This window comes from Pundamilia nyererei, unplaced genomic scaffold (assembly GCF_000239375.1).
Source record: "Pundamilia nyererei isolate P.nyererei 1_Seehausen unplaced genomic scaffold, PunNye1.0 scaffold00179, whole genome shotgun sequence".
Classification (NCBI taxonomy): domain Eukaryota; kingdom Metazoa; phylum Chordata; class Actinopteri; order Cichliformes; family Cichlidae; genus Pundamilia; species Pundamilia nyererei.
Window position 1 is genome coordinate 1,131,651 of NW_005187580.1, and position 15,453 is coordinate 1,147,103.

Below are 15,453 nucleotides of genomic sequence, written 5' to 3' on the forward strand. Positions count from 1 at the left end.
TGTGTGTGTGAGTGAGAGTGTGTGTGTGAGAGAGTGAGAGTGTGTGTGTGAGAGAGTGAGAGTGTGTGTGTGAGAGAGTGAGAGTGTGCGCGTGAGAGAGTCAAAATTGTGAACTGAAAGGGTTTGGAAACTAATGTGCTGCATGAAAAAAACCTTTGGTTGTAATTCTTTTATTTGTTAGTGCCGTTCAGGAGGAATTTCATCCATCTGTTCTACAATGTGTTGGACACATTCTGCTTTAATTTGGTGGTGTTGTTTGGAGGCACTACTCCATTGTGTGAACTAATAAACATGCTTTTTAAAAAAAAAACCCAAACATACTGTTTTTGTTGATTGTGTTGTTAATTATTATTAGCTGTTTTTGAATTATGAGATTATTTTCAAACACCAAAAACTTAATTGGGGTCACTTCCATATACAGATGTGATTACTGCAGTAAATGTATGTACCTGGTTTACGCCTTCTGACCCCTATTCTTCTCAATCACCTCTCTCAAAGGAAACATCTATAGTGCTCTTTGTTGGCATGAAGCCATACTTATATTTTCTGGTCACCACCTTTTTTACTTTATTTCGATGCAAATAGGTTATCTTTTATTATCATCTTATTATCTAGACAAAGCATATGATAGGATGCCCGGAGAGGAACTGTGATATTGCATGTGGAAGACTGGAGTGGCGACGAAGTACCTGATGGTGGTGTAGGACGTGTATGAGAGAGGGTGAGAGTGGGGTGCCACATCAGGGTTCAGCACTGAGCCCTGTCCTTTCTGCGATGGTGATAGGCAGGTGGAAAAACAAGGTCAAGCAGCAGTATCTGTGGACTATGATGTTTGCAGATTATGTTCCCTATTCTCCCTACGCTGTAGTAGGAAGCAGGTGGAAGCGTGTTTTGGAGAGAAGAGCAATGATAGAAGTAAGGGACTGTCAGTTAGTTGGACATGTACAAAGAAGGGATAGTAGGTATACTGGAAAAACGATGATGAATATGGAATAGCCTAGCAGGAGAAGAGCAGAGGAGTCGAGGATGCAGTGAAGAAAGACATGCAGAAGGGGTGATGTGAGAGAGGAGGATGCTAGGCAGAGGGTAATATGAAGTCAGACCATTAGAGCGAGTAGACGGAAAAAGATTCAAGAACCTTTATTTGTCACATGCATAGTTATAGGAGTACAACACGCTGTGAAATGTGTCTTGACACGCTCCTCGACTGCAAAAAGAGAACATTATATACATTAAGTGAATATTATGTACATTAAGCAAATTAAATAAAACAATCTGGAAATTTTACATTGAAAATCGAAAAAAGTATTAACAATTTTCCACCAGTGTATTATGTATTTATAGTCATATTTTACGTTTAAGTGTATTATTATTATTTGCAACAAATAACTAAATAAACAAATAGCCAAACAAATAAATTAAACTTTAAAAATCGCACAAAAATAAAAACTGCAAATTCTCTTACAAAATCTACTGTTGGTGTTTATTCTTGTTTTTTCCCCATGTTTATGACTTGTTGCTAAAATTGTCACATTACTTCCTTATCTTTTCCAGCGAGTCTCGCGGATACGTGGCAGGTCGCCTAAACTCTGACCCGGAAGCACTTTGATCAGCTCCAAACAAGAAGATGTTCAGTTAGCCGGTGTGTTGACGCTAACCGAATCGGGAAGTTGCAATATTATTCTGACAACTGGACTTGACAGAAAATATGCGAAGTATCAGTAGTTTGCACTGGACGGTTACCGTTTCCGGGTTTCTTTTTCATTAATATCGAAAGGCATATACATACTGACGCTAGTTAGCTTAGCTTTGACTGCGTTACCGAGGCCAGTGAGCGACACACTGACCAGTTATAAAGTGGATGTTTAGCACCAGACCGGGTTGGTACCAAAAGTGGGTCGTGACGTGTATTGAATTAACCACCAAAAAACTAATGTTCTTGAACTTTACCGTCACGAGCAAAGGTCCGTGCTAAAAGCGCAGGTGGAGGTTTGGTTTGATGGTATAGCTTAGCAGTAGGTTAGCCGAAAAGAAAAGTGCAGTCATGGACGATTTTAGCTCCATCAGCCTGCTGTCCCTTGCGATGCTGGTGGGATGTTATGTGGCCGGGACGATACCTTTAGCGGTTAACTTCTCAGAGGTAGGTTTGTGACATACGTATGCATGTAGCTAACTTTAGCTACCAAGCTATCATAAACTGGACTGAACTTTCAAACAATAAGAAGCTACTATGCTTAAGGTCTGGGTCTCTGACTCTGTTTAGGAGAAGTTGAAGCTGATCACTGTGCTGGGAGCAGGGCTGCTCTGTGGGACTGCACTTGCCGTGATCATCCCAGAAGGGGTCCACGCACTTTACGAAGAAATCCTTGAAGGTAGGGTTCCTTGGGGGAGATGGAAGGTTTGCTCAGATCATGAATGGACAGACAATTAAGAATTAACTACTGTATCAATAATTGTAAGACAACGTAATAGTCATGATTTTTTACAAACTGCAATATCTTTGGATTTTGCACGTTTGAAGATAAGCTCATTCAGTTATTTTAGTCTATGGCTCAGAAAACTAGTAATAATGCCTTTCACAATCAGCCAGGATGTGCTACAGCTCTTAAAAATACGTGTTCCTTAAGCTAAGAAATACATGGATGAGTTGCAAAGCTCAGGGCATCCACCGTCATATTGGTTTATTTCTAATGTACAGTGTGTTTCAGAGGCTGCCATGGTGAAATAGTCAAATAAACATAAATAAGTGATTTAACGTCTCTCCTAATCCAATAGTAGATAGATTAAATTAGTTAGCCGGTTAATTATCAAGAAAGGACACCAAGTTTTCCCTTTGTGTTGTTTTGCTGCTTTTCTCTTTGATGTGTAATATAAATGTAATCTTTCTTGGGTTGGTAGTCAGACAAAACAAGTTGTTTAAATACTTCCAAAAGGGATCACAATTTCAAATGAGAAGCAAATTGTTTTGCCCCCACCACACACAATTTTGGCTGCTTCCTGTAAGTTAAGAAAAAAAAAAATCTTGTTAGAAGACCTTGAGCTAATAATTGTTTTGTGTTGCTGATGAAATGTATTTATTTATTTTATCTGTTACTTGAATAAACTGTACAAGGTGACATACTCGTACTGTTTGTTTTGTTTGACTGTCAATACAAAACCCAAAGATATTCCGGCTTTTCCATCATGTTGAATCAACTTGTTAATTTCTTTTATGTACATTTAACAGCAATGTAGATTAAACAGTTGATTGAACCTTTTTACAGATAATTATATGTTACATAATTGATTAGTCATTCTACTGAAAGTACTGAGTAATTGTAACTTTCAGGGGTGCATCTTTCTTGAGTGTCTGTTCTTTCCTCATTTCCTGTCAGCTTCTTATTTTATGCACTTTATAATGCAAAATCTAAAATAGTCTTTAGATGTTTGTGACAGCGCTGGATTCCTTCATGCTTGCAACAGGCTTAAACTGAAATATACCAGAGGAAAATTAAGTAGAGAGCATGTAGACCAATGATATGTGCTTGTGTACATTGTAACAGTCTGTATGAATTTTATTTAAACAGAGGAAAGTAAAGTGCAACATCATGAAATCAGTTTCTGACTTATTGTCATTTCCATATCAGTATTTATAGCAGTATTTATGATGGTCTCTGTGCTGTGTGATGGAATTTTAATTTTACATTTCTTTGGTTCTGATGCATTAACGTATTTGCGTCTTTATCAGACCATTTTTCTGCTGATTTTTCTCTTTCAGCAGGTGGACACCACAGTCATGGCCAGTCTGCAGTTGCAGAAGCTTCCGAGGGAAAGGGTGAAGCAGAGGCAGCTCTTAGTGCTAGTGGGAAGCATGAGCACAATCAAGAGCAGCTCCATGCCTACATTGGAGTGTCTCTGGTTCTAGGCTTTGTCTTTATGCTACTGGTGGACCAGATAGGTAGTTCTCATGTTCACAACACTGAAGGTAAGCATTCAAATAGCCTTAGCCAGAGTTGGTTTGGGAAAAGCAGCAAAAGCAGCTTCGTCATTAGTCTCTTCGCGTCTTATTCTCCTTGAAAAATAAGATTGAATTAAACCCAAAACACATCCAAATGGCTCAACTGCTAATTCTGTTTTCCCAGATGCACCCACACTCTGCACTGAACAATTTTAGAGATCTTTATTTAAGCTGATAATACTCTTCAAAGTCTGCCAATGTTGTGGTGCTGTTTAACTCTCAGTGTGGACATAGTGGTCCATCAAGATTATTGATTTGTTTCCTTGCCACAAACTGTTTGAGTTGTGTATTTATTTATTTATTTATGTTTGGTTTAGATCCAGAGGCAGCAAGAGTTGCTTCCTCCAAAATCACCACCACCCTGGGGCTTGTGGTCCATGCTGCAGGTAGGTCTGATTTAATACCTTCTGATAATGCTACTGTACACAAAATAAATATTAAATAATATTTAATATTAAATTATATTAATTAATGATATTAATATTTAATCATATGTATTTACATTTGGTGGAACTCATGAAAAAGATGTAATTTTATTCTGTACCTGAGTTTGTGTTACTTCAGAATACTATGAATTTAATTAAGCTTTAAATTGTTTTAATTTGGAAAATGTATACACAAATGTTACTTTTCAGTTCAAACAGTATTAGTTTCAGATTTTATTGCTGTTTTAATGACGACTCATTGCTTTTAAGTGTTCCAGTAGTTACTGTACCTTTCTGATTTTTTTGCCTGCAGCTGATGGTGTTGCATTGGGTGCTGCTGCCTCAACCTCTCAGACCAGCGTTCAGCTCATTGTCTTTGTAGCCATCATGCTGCATAAGGTAAATATACATCATATATAATGCAGTCAGTGGTTGATTTTTTTTGTTTGTTTGTGTGTATACGTATACCGGCATCTTAAAAATAAAGTTTGCACAGGCCTGTGAAAAACTAACAAGCTCAGTGATTCAGTAACTTGTAGAACTATCTTTAGATGTGATAACTTCAGTAATTATTTTCTGTGTGACTTTATTAGTCTCTCATAGATTTGCAGGATATTTTCCATGTTGAGGTCTGGACTTTGCAACACTTTTTTTTTTTTTTTTCAGTCATTCTGTTGCATTTTCCAGTGTCTTCCAAGCTTTAGTTGTCAGACAGATGGCCTTACATTTGATTTTCAGTGACTGCAAGGTGTCCAGGTCCTGTGGCTCCAAAACAAGTCCAAATCATAACTTCTCCACCACCCTTCTTCATTGTTTGTATGATCTGTTTTTTTCTTGATATGCTGTGTTTGATTTTCTCCAAAACAATGTGGCGCTGTGCATTATGGCCAGACATCTCCACTTTAGTCTTGTCTATCTAAAGGACATTGTTCCAGAAGTCTTGTGGGTTGATCGGATCCAATTTTGGTAACTTAAGCAAGGCTGCCATGTTCTTTTTAAAGAGAAGATTCCTTCTGTTAGCAACCCTTCCACAGAGCCTATACTCATTCAGTATAGGTTCTGTGTTTAACATTTAAAATTGTGAGTGAGGGCTGTAGAGTCTGAGATGTAGCTCTTGGTTTTTTTTTTTGTTTTTTGTTTTTTTGCAGTCTATCTGGGCACTGTACAGTCTGACCCTGAGATGAATTTGCTGTGTTGTCTATGTCTAGGAAGATTGTCTGATATCTTGAATGTTTTCCTCTTGTGAATAATCATTGTCACTCAAGGATGATGGATATGTTTGCTTGTTGTTGTATAAAAATGGACCTACAAACAGTTGCTTCTGCTGCTGATCGCTGCAGAGGAGCAAACTGACAAAACAGCTGCATTTATAGAGGTGTTTACACTTAATGATGATCAATTACTACTACTCCATAAATCCTAAGGAAGCAGTAAGGGTGTCTTTAATTTTTGCAGGCCTGCAAATGAATTAAATTTAAGTACAGCTACTGAGTTTATAATACACAGAGGGTTTTTTTCAGCATTAGTTTGCACATTAACTGGTAAAAGAATTGATTGTTGTTTGCTGCAGTAAATTGCTATATAAACTCTTCTGTTTTGTTGATTGTAGGCGCCAGCAGCATTTGGTCTTGTATCCTTCCTAATGCATGCCGGTCTCGAGAGAAATCGTATCCGCAAACATCTCTTGGCCTTTGCCCTGGCAGCGCCAGTCCTCGCCATGCTCACATTTTTAGGTCTCAGTCAGGTAATTATTATATTTTGGCACTGATCGGTTTTCATTTTGCTAGAGGTTTAGTTTTCAGTGTTAACTGTTTGGTACAATACAGTAGTTTGAAGATCTAGATATCCAGCTGTCATCTTACTAGTCTGTATTGTGATTTGCACACTACTGCCCAAATACTACAAAGACATTATTTCATCAACATTGGAGTCACTAGAAAAGGAGAACTTTAAGCTTTACACTGTTCTTGTCTCTTCCCCTCTTAGAGCAGCAAAGAAGCACTGTCAGACGTCAACGCCACAGGTGTCGCCATGCTTTTCTCTGCTGGCACTTTCCTCTACGTGGCAACGGTCCACGTTCTGCCTGAGGTGGGGGGCGGCGGTCACAGCCACGCTCCCGCAGGAGGAAACGGAGGGAAGGGACTGAGCAAGGTGGAGGTGGTAGCTCTGGTGCTGGGTTGCCTCATTCCGCTGGTGCTGTCCATCGGTCACCATCATTAGACCCACAGCTCATGATGGATTTTAGCTGGGTGTACAGGAGGAAGAAGCTGAAACAAAGACTTCAATCACGGTGGATTCAGATGTCTTATTGCTTGGTGTCTGTTAATGGACCTTGTGCAGGGACTTCTTATGACTTGAAAATGAACTCGAAGCAGGGAACGAGTGAAAATCAGAGTTGCTCCAGTGACAACCAGTGCACATGATGACATTTTATCTAATGACACTGACAACAAAGTATAATGCATCTACTGTATGTATGCATTAATTCCACCAGAAATCATTTTTTTCCAAGACGCCAGAGGTGGATCTTTTAGATGAGTTCATTTAGGTCACTGTGGATTTTTCAGTGTTGCGTTATAGTGCTCGTCCAAGTCAAAAAAAGCCCTGATTTCATTAGAGACCTTTTACTAGATGGCAGTTGCACAGTGAGATTTAGTCTTGATTAAACTTGTGATATCTCAAAAGCAGTGAAACTCACTTTTTTAAAAATAATTGTATAGAGTGTAGATAAATTAGCAACAATACTGATGGATTGGATCTGATTAAGTGCCATATTAGCAAGCCTGAAACAGATCTCTGAAGAGGATTGCCCCCAAACAACACTGGCTTGTACAAGATGTTTTCTTCTTGCCACAGGAGGTCATGCTTTCACAGTAGATCAGACAGATTAACCAGCAAGATGCTTGTAACAGTTTTTCCGTGACTAGTGAGTTTGTCTAGCAAGTGGAGAGTCCAGCACCGCTAGAGAAATCAGTTGTAACAAGCTCTTTCTTTATGCGACACAGTTTCCTTTAAATCCTGCATAACGACAAACACAGCTAGACTCCCATCTGAACATCGACTGTCACTTTTCTTTAAAATTTCTTTAGTTTATATTTAAACTTGGGATAAGTCTGTGTTGTAGAGTGTTTTCAGGTGGTGGAGGGATTTGTCTTGCTCGAGGGCATTCATTGGGTAAAACAGACCTGTTACAGATTGTTTGAGGAGAATTATGAACAACTGTTTCATTTTATTTGGGTTAACTCTCTATTAAGTAATTATACTTATAGCAATAATCACCAAAAAGTAAAACTGAGGCCAGGTCACTTCTTTGCCAGCAGTGCAGCCAAGTCTGAAATGTGTACAGAGGGTTTGTCTTGATCATAAAGGTGCTCGTTATGTTATTCAAGCACCAAGATCGGAAAGTTAGAGGGTCCCAAATGCTGCTCTGCCTCAGTTACTTCTCTGCTCCAGCACCATTAAAATGTAAGTAGGCTGATTTTGGATATCCTTTGTATCACTGTGCCTGCTCACAGCAGAGCTCGCGTGTTTGTATATGTATGTATACTGTACAAAGCAACTTCTTCCCAATCATCGGCATTTCTTGTGTGAGACAGAACTGCTTACTCTCAATTACAGTTTCTTTCTTTTCTGTGTTGAACTTTTGGACATCGACGAACTCGTCTTCGCAGTACCAACTCAACAAGCTACAGACTGACTTGAGGAGTCTTTGATTTATGTGTAAATTTAAGGCTTTTACACACGACCTGTGAATTAATTCTAACTTGTATGAGAAGAAGCACGCCGTGTTGTTTTAGGCTTTGTTTTTGTTTGTTTTGTTTTTTGAGTGACTGTGACAGAAGGTGGGGTGAAATTGCATGCAGACCAGAAGCTGCATGACTGTTTTGTTTTTTTCTGGGAAACTGTTTGTGCGTACTAAAGGGAACTGGGAACCGTCCCCCTCCACTGTGATGCTTGACAACTTGGCACACTAGTAGGCAGCCTCATTATGTACCATTATATCTCTGTAACTTGAGTTACTACGGCAATCTACAGCTTTTTTTTTATCCCTTACAGAAAACCTTAAAACTTAATGTGGGGTCTGGTTTGTGGCTTGATTAAATTTAATTAACATTGCAGGGAAAAAAGCTTTATGATGGTTAAATAGCCTCTTTAAAGTTTGGAGACTAGAGTTGGCTGCAAGATATCTCTTTATAACTTCTTATTCAGAATGTAGTTTGTTCACACATGATCCCATCAGTTTCAAAAGTATAAAAAAAATTATTATTTTTTAAATTAATATTTCAACTCGAGGCTTCATCATCTTTTCCAGCCAAAATACTGGGGTTTAATTGGCTGAAGGCACATCCCCTTCAGATTTAAAATGATCTAAATGCATTTCATGATTAAAGATAAAGGCTCATATTGGGGCTGATTATCTCAATCAAGGGGGGTGGGGATATCAGGCTGATAGTTGTATAGTTAATTTCGGTGGAGGTCGGTGTGAATCTGTTTTCTCTTCTTTTCCTATCATTCCTAAAGGGGTCTGCCTTATTTCCATACTTTGATTGTAAAAATCAGTTGTAAAGGAGCGTGTTTTATGATGACTAAATTAAAGTTTTTTTAATTGGTGATGATGTCTGATCATTTAACTTACAAACATAATGGGTCAGTAACATGTTTTGACTTTGACTTTAGAGTTTGAATAAAATCACAGAGGTTCAGACTGCAACTGTTGCCTTACAGTTACACAGCATTTATCTGTCCTGGATTTCAAGGCTGAACTATTGGTATCTTTATAATCTTCTGTCCATCCACTCGGACACATGTTCTGTAAATGAATCTGATACCCGTGACACTAAAGCTATACAACAACTGTTCTGACTCTTCATCCTCTTTAATAGAAAGTTGTGGAACCATGGCTTTCCTCTTAACTCGCTGCTAGGGTGCAGGATGGACTGATGGAGAGACTGGAGAGTTCATACCTGCCAATAACTGGAAACTGCTCCTCTCTGCAAATACTGTAATCTGAATAACAGCTTTTACTGGCTGGAATATATCGACCGGCTTCAGATTTAGCAACTCATTCCTAAAGCTTCTCTCCCTCCCCCATTGCCTTCCAGTATCCCCCCCCCCCCCATCCTGTTTTCATCATCGCTGTGCAGTCAGTCTGCCTCCAGCTGATGAGCGTATTGGCAGCTGCATCGTTCCGCCCTGCTGAGTTATTGGGATTTGTTTTCTGCTTTTCCTGCTTTGTATTGAAGCTGTGCCTGCAGCACCTCTATGTGTGTATGCGTGCGTGTATGTGTGTGTTTATCGGGTGTTGCTGGACTAATTGTTATTGAGTGATTGCATTGTGCTTTGTTTATTTATTTTTATTTTATTGATCGCTTTTGTCCCACCTCCCAGGGCGAGGGAAGCCACAGAGGATGTTCTCGTCTTCATCCAGGAACTCTCGGTTTTCGCCCTGGTCATCAATGGAGCAGTCAGACTCTGAACTGCTGGACATCAGCACCAAAGTGCAGCTGCATGGCGTGCTCTGGAAGAGGCCGTTCGGTCGGCCATCAGCCAAGTGGTCGCGCAGGTGAGGGTGAGGTGTGACTAAGTTGTTGTTTTGTTTTGATCCTACAGCTAAATGTGATCAATTCTCTTGATGCCTCAGCTTTTTCTTTAGTTTGCAGGCTGCCCCTTGACAGCGACAAAACAATCATGTTTAGGAAGTGGTTAGAATTTTCTCTCCTGTATCAAAGTCTGAACTAAAAGTTTGAATTAGCTGTGTTGTATTTAGAACTCATTTATTGGCTGTTACAGCTGCAAAATAAAAATTCTTGTATACTGAGAGAAAATTAAACCTTTTAATTTGCATTACAAATTGTAGGTAAAACATCTGGAGTAATTTTTCCCTATAAATTGACAATAATTGTTTTATTTATTATCTTTTATGAATGCTTATTGATTAAACTTCTTTATTTTTAATCCCAGAAGAGAGCAATAGGATTTTGTAAACTGTACTTTGACATGTTTTGTATTAGAGGATTGCTTTATATAATAACAGGAAATATTTATCCACACCCGCATTTTCAGTATATCCTGAGAGCAGTTTAAATTTGGTCAAAATGCCTGGATTGATATCTTGAGTCATGGTAATGCTCTTAGTTTACATAACAGTTAAAACGACAATATACGGTGGATCCAGAGAGTCCATTTGCAGCACACCATTTGTAACCTATCCCAGCTGCTTGTGTCATAAAGGTCGCTAAAATTTTCAGTAAGTGCTTCTTTGGATTTCTGTGCTAAATTTGGTTTAGTAGGTTTTATTGTCGTTACCAGCTGTTTAATATAAATCTCCCAACCAGTGGGATGAAATGTATGTAAAAGACTTATCAGCCTTAAGTGTTAATAGTCCAGCATATTTCACAGCTGCTTTTAGGGTGAAAATTAAATAGTTTAATGAAAGTCAGGACGAGTATTACACATTTGGATGTGTTGTAGGAGATTTTTCTAAAGACAGGAACATCTTGTAGTGTTGGAAAAGTAGGATGTACTCATACTAGAAACTAAATGTTAACAATTTATTCACTAGTTTTGATTAATTTCTAAAATAAATATATCTCTTAGTCAGTCATTTCCGTTATGAGTCCCACCCAAACTCACAGAGCCACTCCCTAAACTAGTGCACTATTGTGCAAAAGTCTTGAGTTATTATTCATTTCTTTATATTTTGTTTCCAAGGAATGAGACTACAAGGCTTTCTGAAGGTCTTTCAGTGTTTTTCTGTATTGTGATGAAATGCTGTGTGTTCACACTGACCTATGAATCATTCAAACATTGAATGATGAACTAATGCTGAGTTTACACATGACAAACAATCTGGCAAAGAACTATTTTTACAACAACAAAGTGCCGCTACCTGAAAAGTTGTTTAGATGGTGTGCAGCATGTCCTGTGAGGAAACTGGACAAATTGAGGACAAAAGAGGACGTGGTAGGCCTAAAGCTTTATCTGTACTGTCTGACAGTCACATCCTTAATAGGGAAGAAAATCCAGCAAAGACCTGACATGGTACCTGAGAGATGCTTCTAGCCGTGCAGTTGATCCATCTACTGTTTACTGAAATGGTCTCAGTGGTAGAGCGGTTGTCAAGAAGCCATTTTTAAGGAAGGAAAACAAAGAGAAAATGCTGGTGCGTGCCAAATTAAATAAAAACTAGACTGAAAATAAGTCGAAACAGGTCTTTTGGAGTGATAAATCATACCAAATATTTTTCATGTTAATTTCAAACTTGTTAGAATTGCACAAACTCTGTTTTTGCTCTATAGACTCTATTTACATGTGTGTTTGCACATTTTTCAATAAATAATTGTACCTATTTCCCATTTTCCTAACAAAATATAAAGGCAGGCTCAAGACTTTTGCACAGAACTGTAAATGAACTAATATTCTTGTGTCTCTTTTTATATGTGTCAGATTTAATTTAATGTAATGACTCTTTGAAACAAACATCCTTATTTTAAGAAGGCTTTATCATTCCAGTGTGTAGACCTGTTTGCAGTACTCTGATTAGTAGATGGATAAATGGGATTATGTTATATAACAAAAACTGGTTTAAAATGGTTTATTATATATTATATTCATCCAGATTATACTTATAGTATGTCTGTAATAATAAAACATGTGCTCTCACAACACTCTAAACTTAATTTTACATTTTAATACATAAAAAATGATTCCATTCTTGCCACACATTTCTCTGTGTTATGATTGGTGTGATGAACACACTGATGATTGGACCGGTGGACTTAAGAAACATATGAATATTCTTCTTAATGCTCCAAAAAATAAAATGGACAGAAAACAGCAGCTCATACACAAAATAACTGTACTCGTCACTGCTATTTAACCCAAAGCAACTCAACAGTTGTTTAAACAGAAACTTTTTCAAAACCACAAAATTATTTAGTGCAGCAGCAGTAAAAGAAAATTGAGTCCCTAGGCTGAGATTCAGTAATGAGAAAGTAAAGATATTACAAAAGACGTGTGTGCAATAAGACTGAAAAACGAGCAGAGAAAAGTGTTAATGGGTTATCAGCAAAAACATTTTTATATTCAGTCAATCGAGTGACTAAAACTTAGAGCGATGCCAGACGTTGGTTCCTTTTAGCCCCACAGGACTCACTCAGTCTTGCTTTCATTGTTTCCTTGGTACAAAGATTCTTCATCATCAAAGACAGCTTCTTGCTCTACTACGCAGAAAGTGAGAAGAGAAACTTTGAGACCAACAGGTACTTCAACATTCACCCCAAGGTGAGCAGCTGCAGTATCTCTGGTAACAATAACAAAATTGAGCAAAAGTTAGAGATGTGCTTGTTTTCTGATATTTTAGTTTAGTTTTGAAAGATCAAATGAACAAATGAATGAAAACAAAACCTTTTCCTGTCTTAGGGAGTCATTCCTCTGGGAGGATGTGTGGTGTCAGCAAATGAAGACTTGGGAATGCCCTTTGCCATCATCATCAACCTTGAAGATTTCTCTGTAAGAACAAAAATCTTTTCCCATTACATTATAAATGATTGCAAGTTTAAATCAAATTTAAAATAAGCTGGTGGACACCAAAAACTAAGCTAGAAATCCGTATGCCAGGATGAAGTACTCTAAAATAAGGTAGATGTTAATTATTAATGTTGTGGTTACAGTTTTTTTTCTACTGCCCCCAAGTGGTTAACAAACTAATGTCACGTAAGTCTAAAACTTGTCATCTGTGAAGCTGCGTGTGGAGAAAAAGCTGCACACAGACAACACGCAACAACAAATTTCTACAAAAATAAACATATCAAACAACTTGCACATAGTTAACTGACTGGAGCTGTAGAGAGACACACTACCAGCCAAAATTCATTTTACAGCATGAAACGATCATTGATTAGCTGCTAACATGTAAAACACAGTGTATCTGGCCCCCAGGGCACCATAGTGCTGGCTGCTGAGTCTCAGGAGGAGCAGGTCCAGTGGATGGAGATGCTCCATGAGTCAGGGAAAGTGTGAGTAATTCATTTACTTCATTCAGAATGATTATTTTTGAGACACGTTTCTTCTGCTGTTAAAAACATGCTTCCTTTGTCTGCTGCAGCTTTTTAAAAGCATTTGAATGTTTTAATTTTGCTAATAGTGCTTTGATTTTCTCAAATCACTGCATCTTCCCAACAGCACATGGAAAAATGCACAGCTGGGGGAAGCGATGATTGAAAGTCTGGAGGCTCAGGGCTTGCAGCTGGCCAAAGAGAAGCAAGAATACCTGGGTAAGCAGGAGAAAGGTCATCTGAATAAATTTACCTTTCAAAGGTCTTACAAGTGAAGGCAGGGTATTAGCAATATATTTATTTCTTCTTCCAGATAAACTGATGGAAGAGACTGAGGAGCTTAGTCATCAACGAGCTCAGAGAGAGGTGAACTTTCAAGGATTAAGAGATTAGTATTGATTTGTAAATAAACAAATCATTTAAGTTTTATATGGAGATGATAAAATGAAAGATGCAGATGTAGTAGTCACCTTCATCATGAGATCATTGATGTGCTATGTTTTAATAGTTATGCAGTTTGTTTGTTCATGCAGGAGCTGGAGCGTCTGAACCAGATCCTGGAGGAGGAGAAACAGAAGTTTGAAGAAGTGGTCGTGGAGCTAAAGGCGGAGCAGGAGCAGATCAAACTGTACACTCTCAGCCTTGATACGTTCAACTTAATTCTCCATGCTCAATCATTGTAGTGGTGCTGATTTAACGCAGGTTAAATACGGTTTTATCCCCATCTCTTTGTCTGTTTTGTTTTACTTCCACGTTTGTTCGTGCTGAACTGCAGCGACCTGGATGGCACAGCTCAGTCCCTGAAAGGTGTCGAGCGTGAAAAAGAAGAGCTGAGCAGCTTGACGGTCACACTGCAAAAATCCCTCGAGGTATTTAATTGAAAACCTATTCCTGTATCATACAGGAATCGACGACACACTACATGATTTCAGACCACCTAATCCACCTTCTAGCTTATCTGGGGGTCAGGTCACAGGGGCCACTCCCCAGCTCCAGAGGTCTACACATCACCTCTACTACTAGCTACTTTACTCTGAACTGAACTAACAGCGCCTCTGAACTAACTACTTTAAAACCACAACCTCCTCAAGTGTTGGTCAGGCGGGGATGATGATGATACCCCCCTGATGTCCTGGCCGTAGCATGTGTGTTGTACCTCATGTAACTGGGAGAGCAGGCCAGACACAATAAACAAAGTTGATTTTAATGAAAAGATTCTCACTTGGCTTATATGAAGTATTAAATAGGGGATTTTAAAAAATGTATATGTGACAAATCAACTTTTTTTTTTTTTTTTTAAGTAAGCAAAATCTGTATCTCTCCTGTTTTTCATTTCTCATCAGGAGCTGTCCCAGGAGAAACAGCGAACGCTGCAGCTGCTGGGAGTAAAGGAGCAGGAGGAGAAGGAGGCGGAGGAGGAGAGCTCAGAAAAAAGCTGCATGGAGTCTGAGGACGGTGACCTGCTGCAGGACCTGCATCACATTGAGGAGCAAATGAAGATCCTGCTGAAGGAGAAAGATCAGGCTGAGGATAAGTGGGTGTAACCTCAAGAGCAAACGATTACTGGCAGAGCATTGTTGGAGTCAGCAAGGAATATTTTAGGATTTTTATTTCTCTGATTCTTTTTAGAGGGTACATCAAATAAGACCATGTTCTGTTTTGATATTCTTTGACTGATGAATCATACATCATACCAGGATATCACAAAAAACAGTCTGACAGGGAACTTCTATAATAATGTATTACAGGATGTAACTCTTAGTGGAAATGTGTATTGATCCTAAAAGAACCAGCAGATTGATTGGCGGCCGTAAGTGAAGTTTTACAGGCAGCTGTTATTGACTGTGTAGCACTAATGTTCAGTTACAAAATGCTAAAACCTATAACATTGCATTTTCCGTATGCTTGACCTTTACTCAGCCATTTTTCCTACGTAACATTTGGACTGACAGCAGTATTTTTGTCATATGAACAC

At 38.6% G+C, this 15,453-nt stretch overlaps 2 protein-coding genes across 3 annotated transcripts in view; both read left to right on the forward strand.

Moving 5' to 3' along the window:
• Positions 1 to 1,583: 1,583 nt before the first annotated feature.
• Positions 1,584 to 9,033, forward strand: slc39a9 (solute carrier family 39 member 9). Of its 2 annotated transcripts, none has more exons than XM_005746538.1 (7): positions 1,584 to 2,140; positions 2,264 to 2,372; positions 3,758 to 3,964; positions 4,315 to 4,383; positions 4,736 to 4,821; positions 6,032 to 6,166; positions 6,409 to 9,033. In XM_005746538.1, exons 1-7 carry the CDS (start codon positions 2,045 to 2,047, stop codon positions 6,640 to 6,642), a joined length of 936 nt encoding a protein of 311 aa, XP_005746595.1. In that variant the 5' UTR covers positions 1,584 to 2,044; the 3' UTR covers positions 6,643 to 9,033. The 2 variants fall into 2 exon arrangements, with proteins under 2 accessions (XP_005746595.1, XP_005746596.1); XM_005746539.1 differs by having other exon boundaries at positions 3,761 to 3,964.
• Positions 9,034 to 9,586: 553 nt separating this feature from the next.
• plekhd1 (pleckstrin homology domain containing, family D (with coiled-coil domains) member 1) overlaps positions 9,587 to 15,453 on the forward strand; it is a 10,352-nt gene continuing 4,485 nt past the window's right edge. The window contains exons 1-10 of the mRNA XM_005746542.1: positions 9,587 to 9,686; positions 9,811 to 9,985; positions 12,612 to 12,705; positions 12,844 to 12,933; positions 13,363 to 13,439; positions 13,606 to 13,697; positions 13,792 to 13,844; positions 14,012 to 14,106; positions 14,254 to 14,347; positions 14,822 to 15,012. Coding sequence (XP_005746599.1) covers positions 9,831 to 9,985; positions 12,612 to 12,705; positions 12,844 to 12,933; positions 13,363 to 13,439; positions 13,606 to 13,697; positions 13,792 to 13,844; positions 14,012 to 14,106; positions 14,254 to 14,347; positions 14,822 to 15,012 — 941 coding nt within the window. The 5' untranslated portion in view covers positions 9,587 to 9,686; positions 9,811 to 9,830. The remainder of the gene's footprint in view (positions 9,687 to 9,810; positions 9,986 to 12,611; positions 12,706 to 12,843; positions 12,934 to 13,362; positions 13,440 to 13,605; positions 13,698 to 13,791; positions 13,845 to 14,011; positions 14,107 to 14,253; positions 14,348 to 14,821; positions 15,013 to 15,453) is intronic.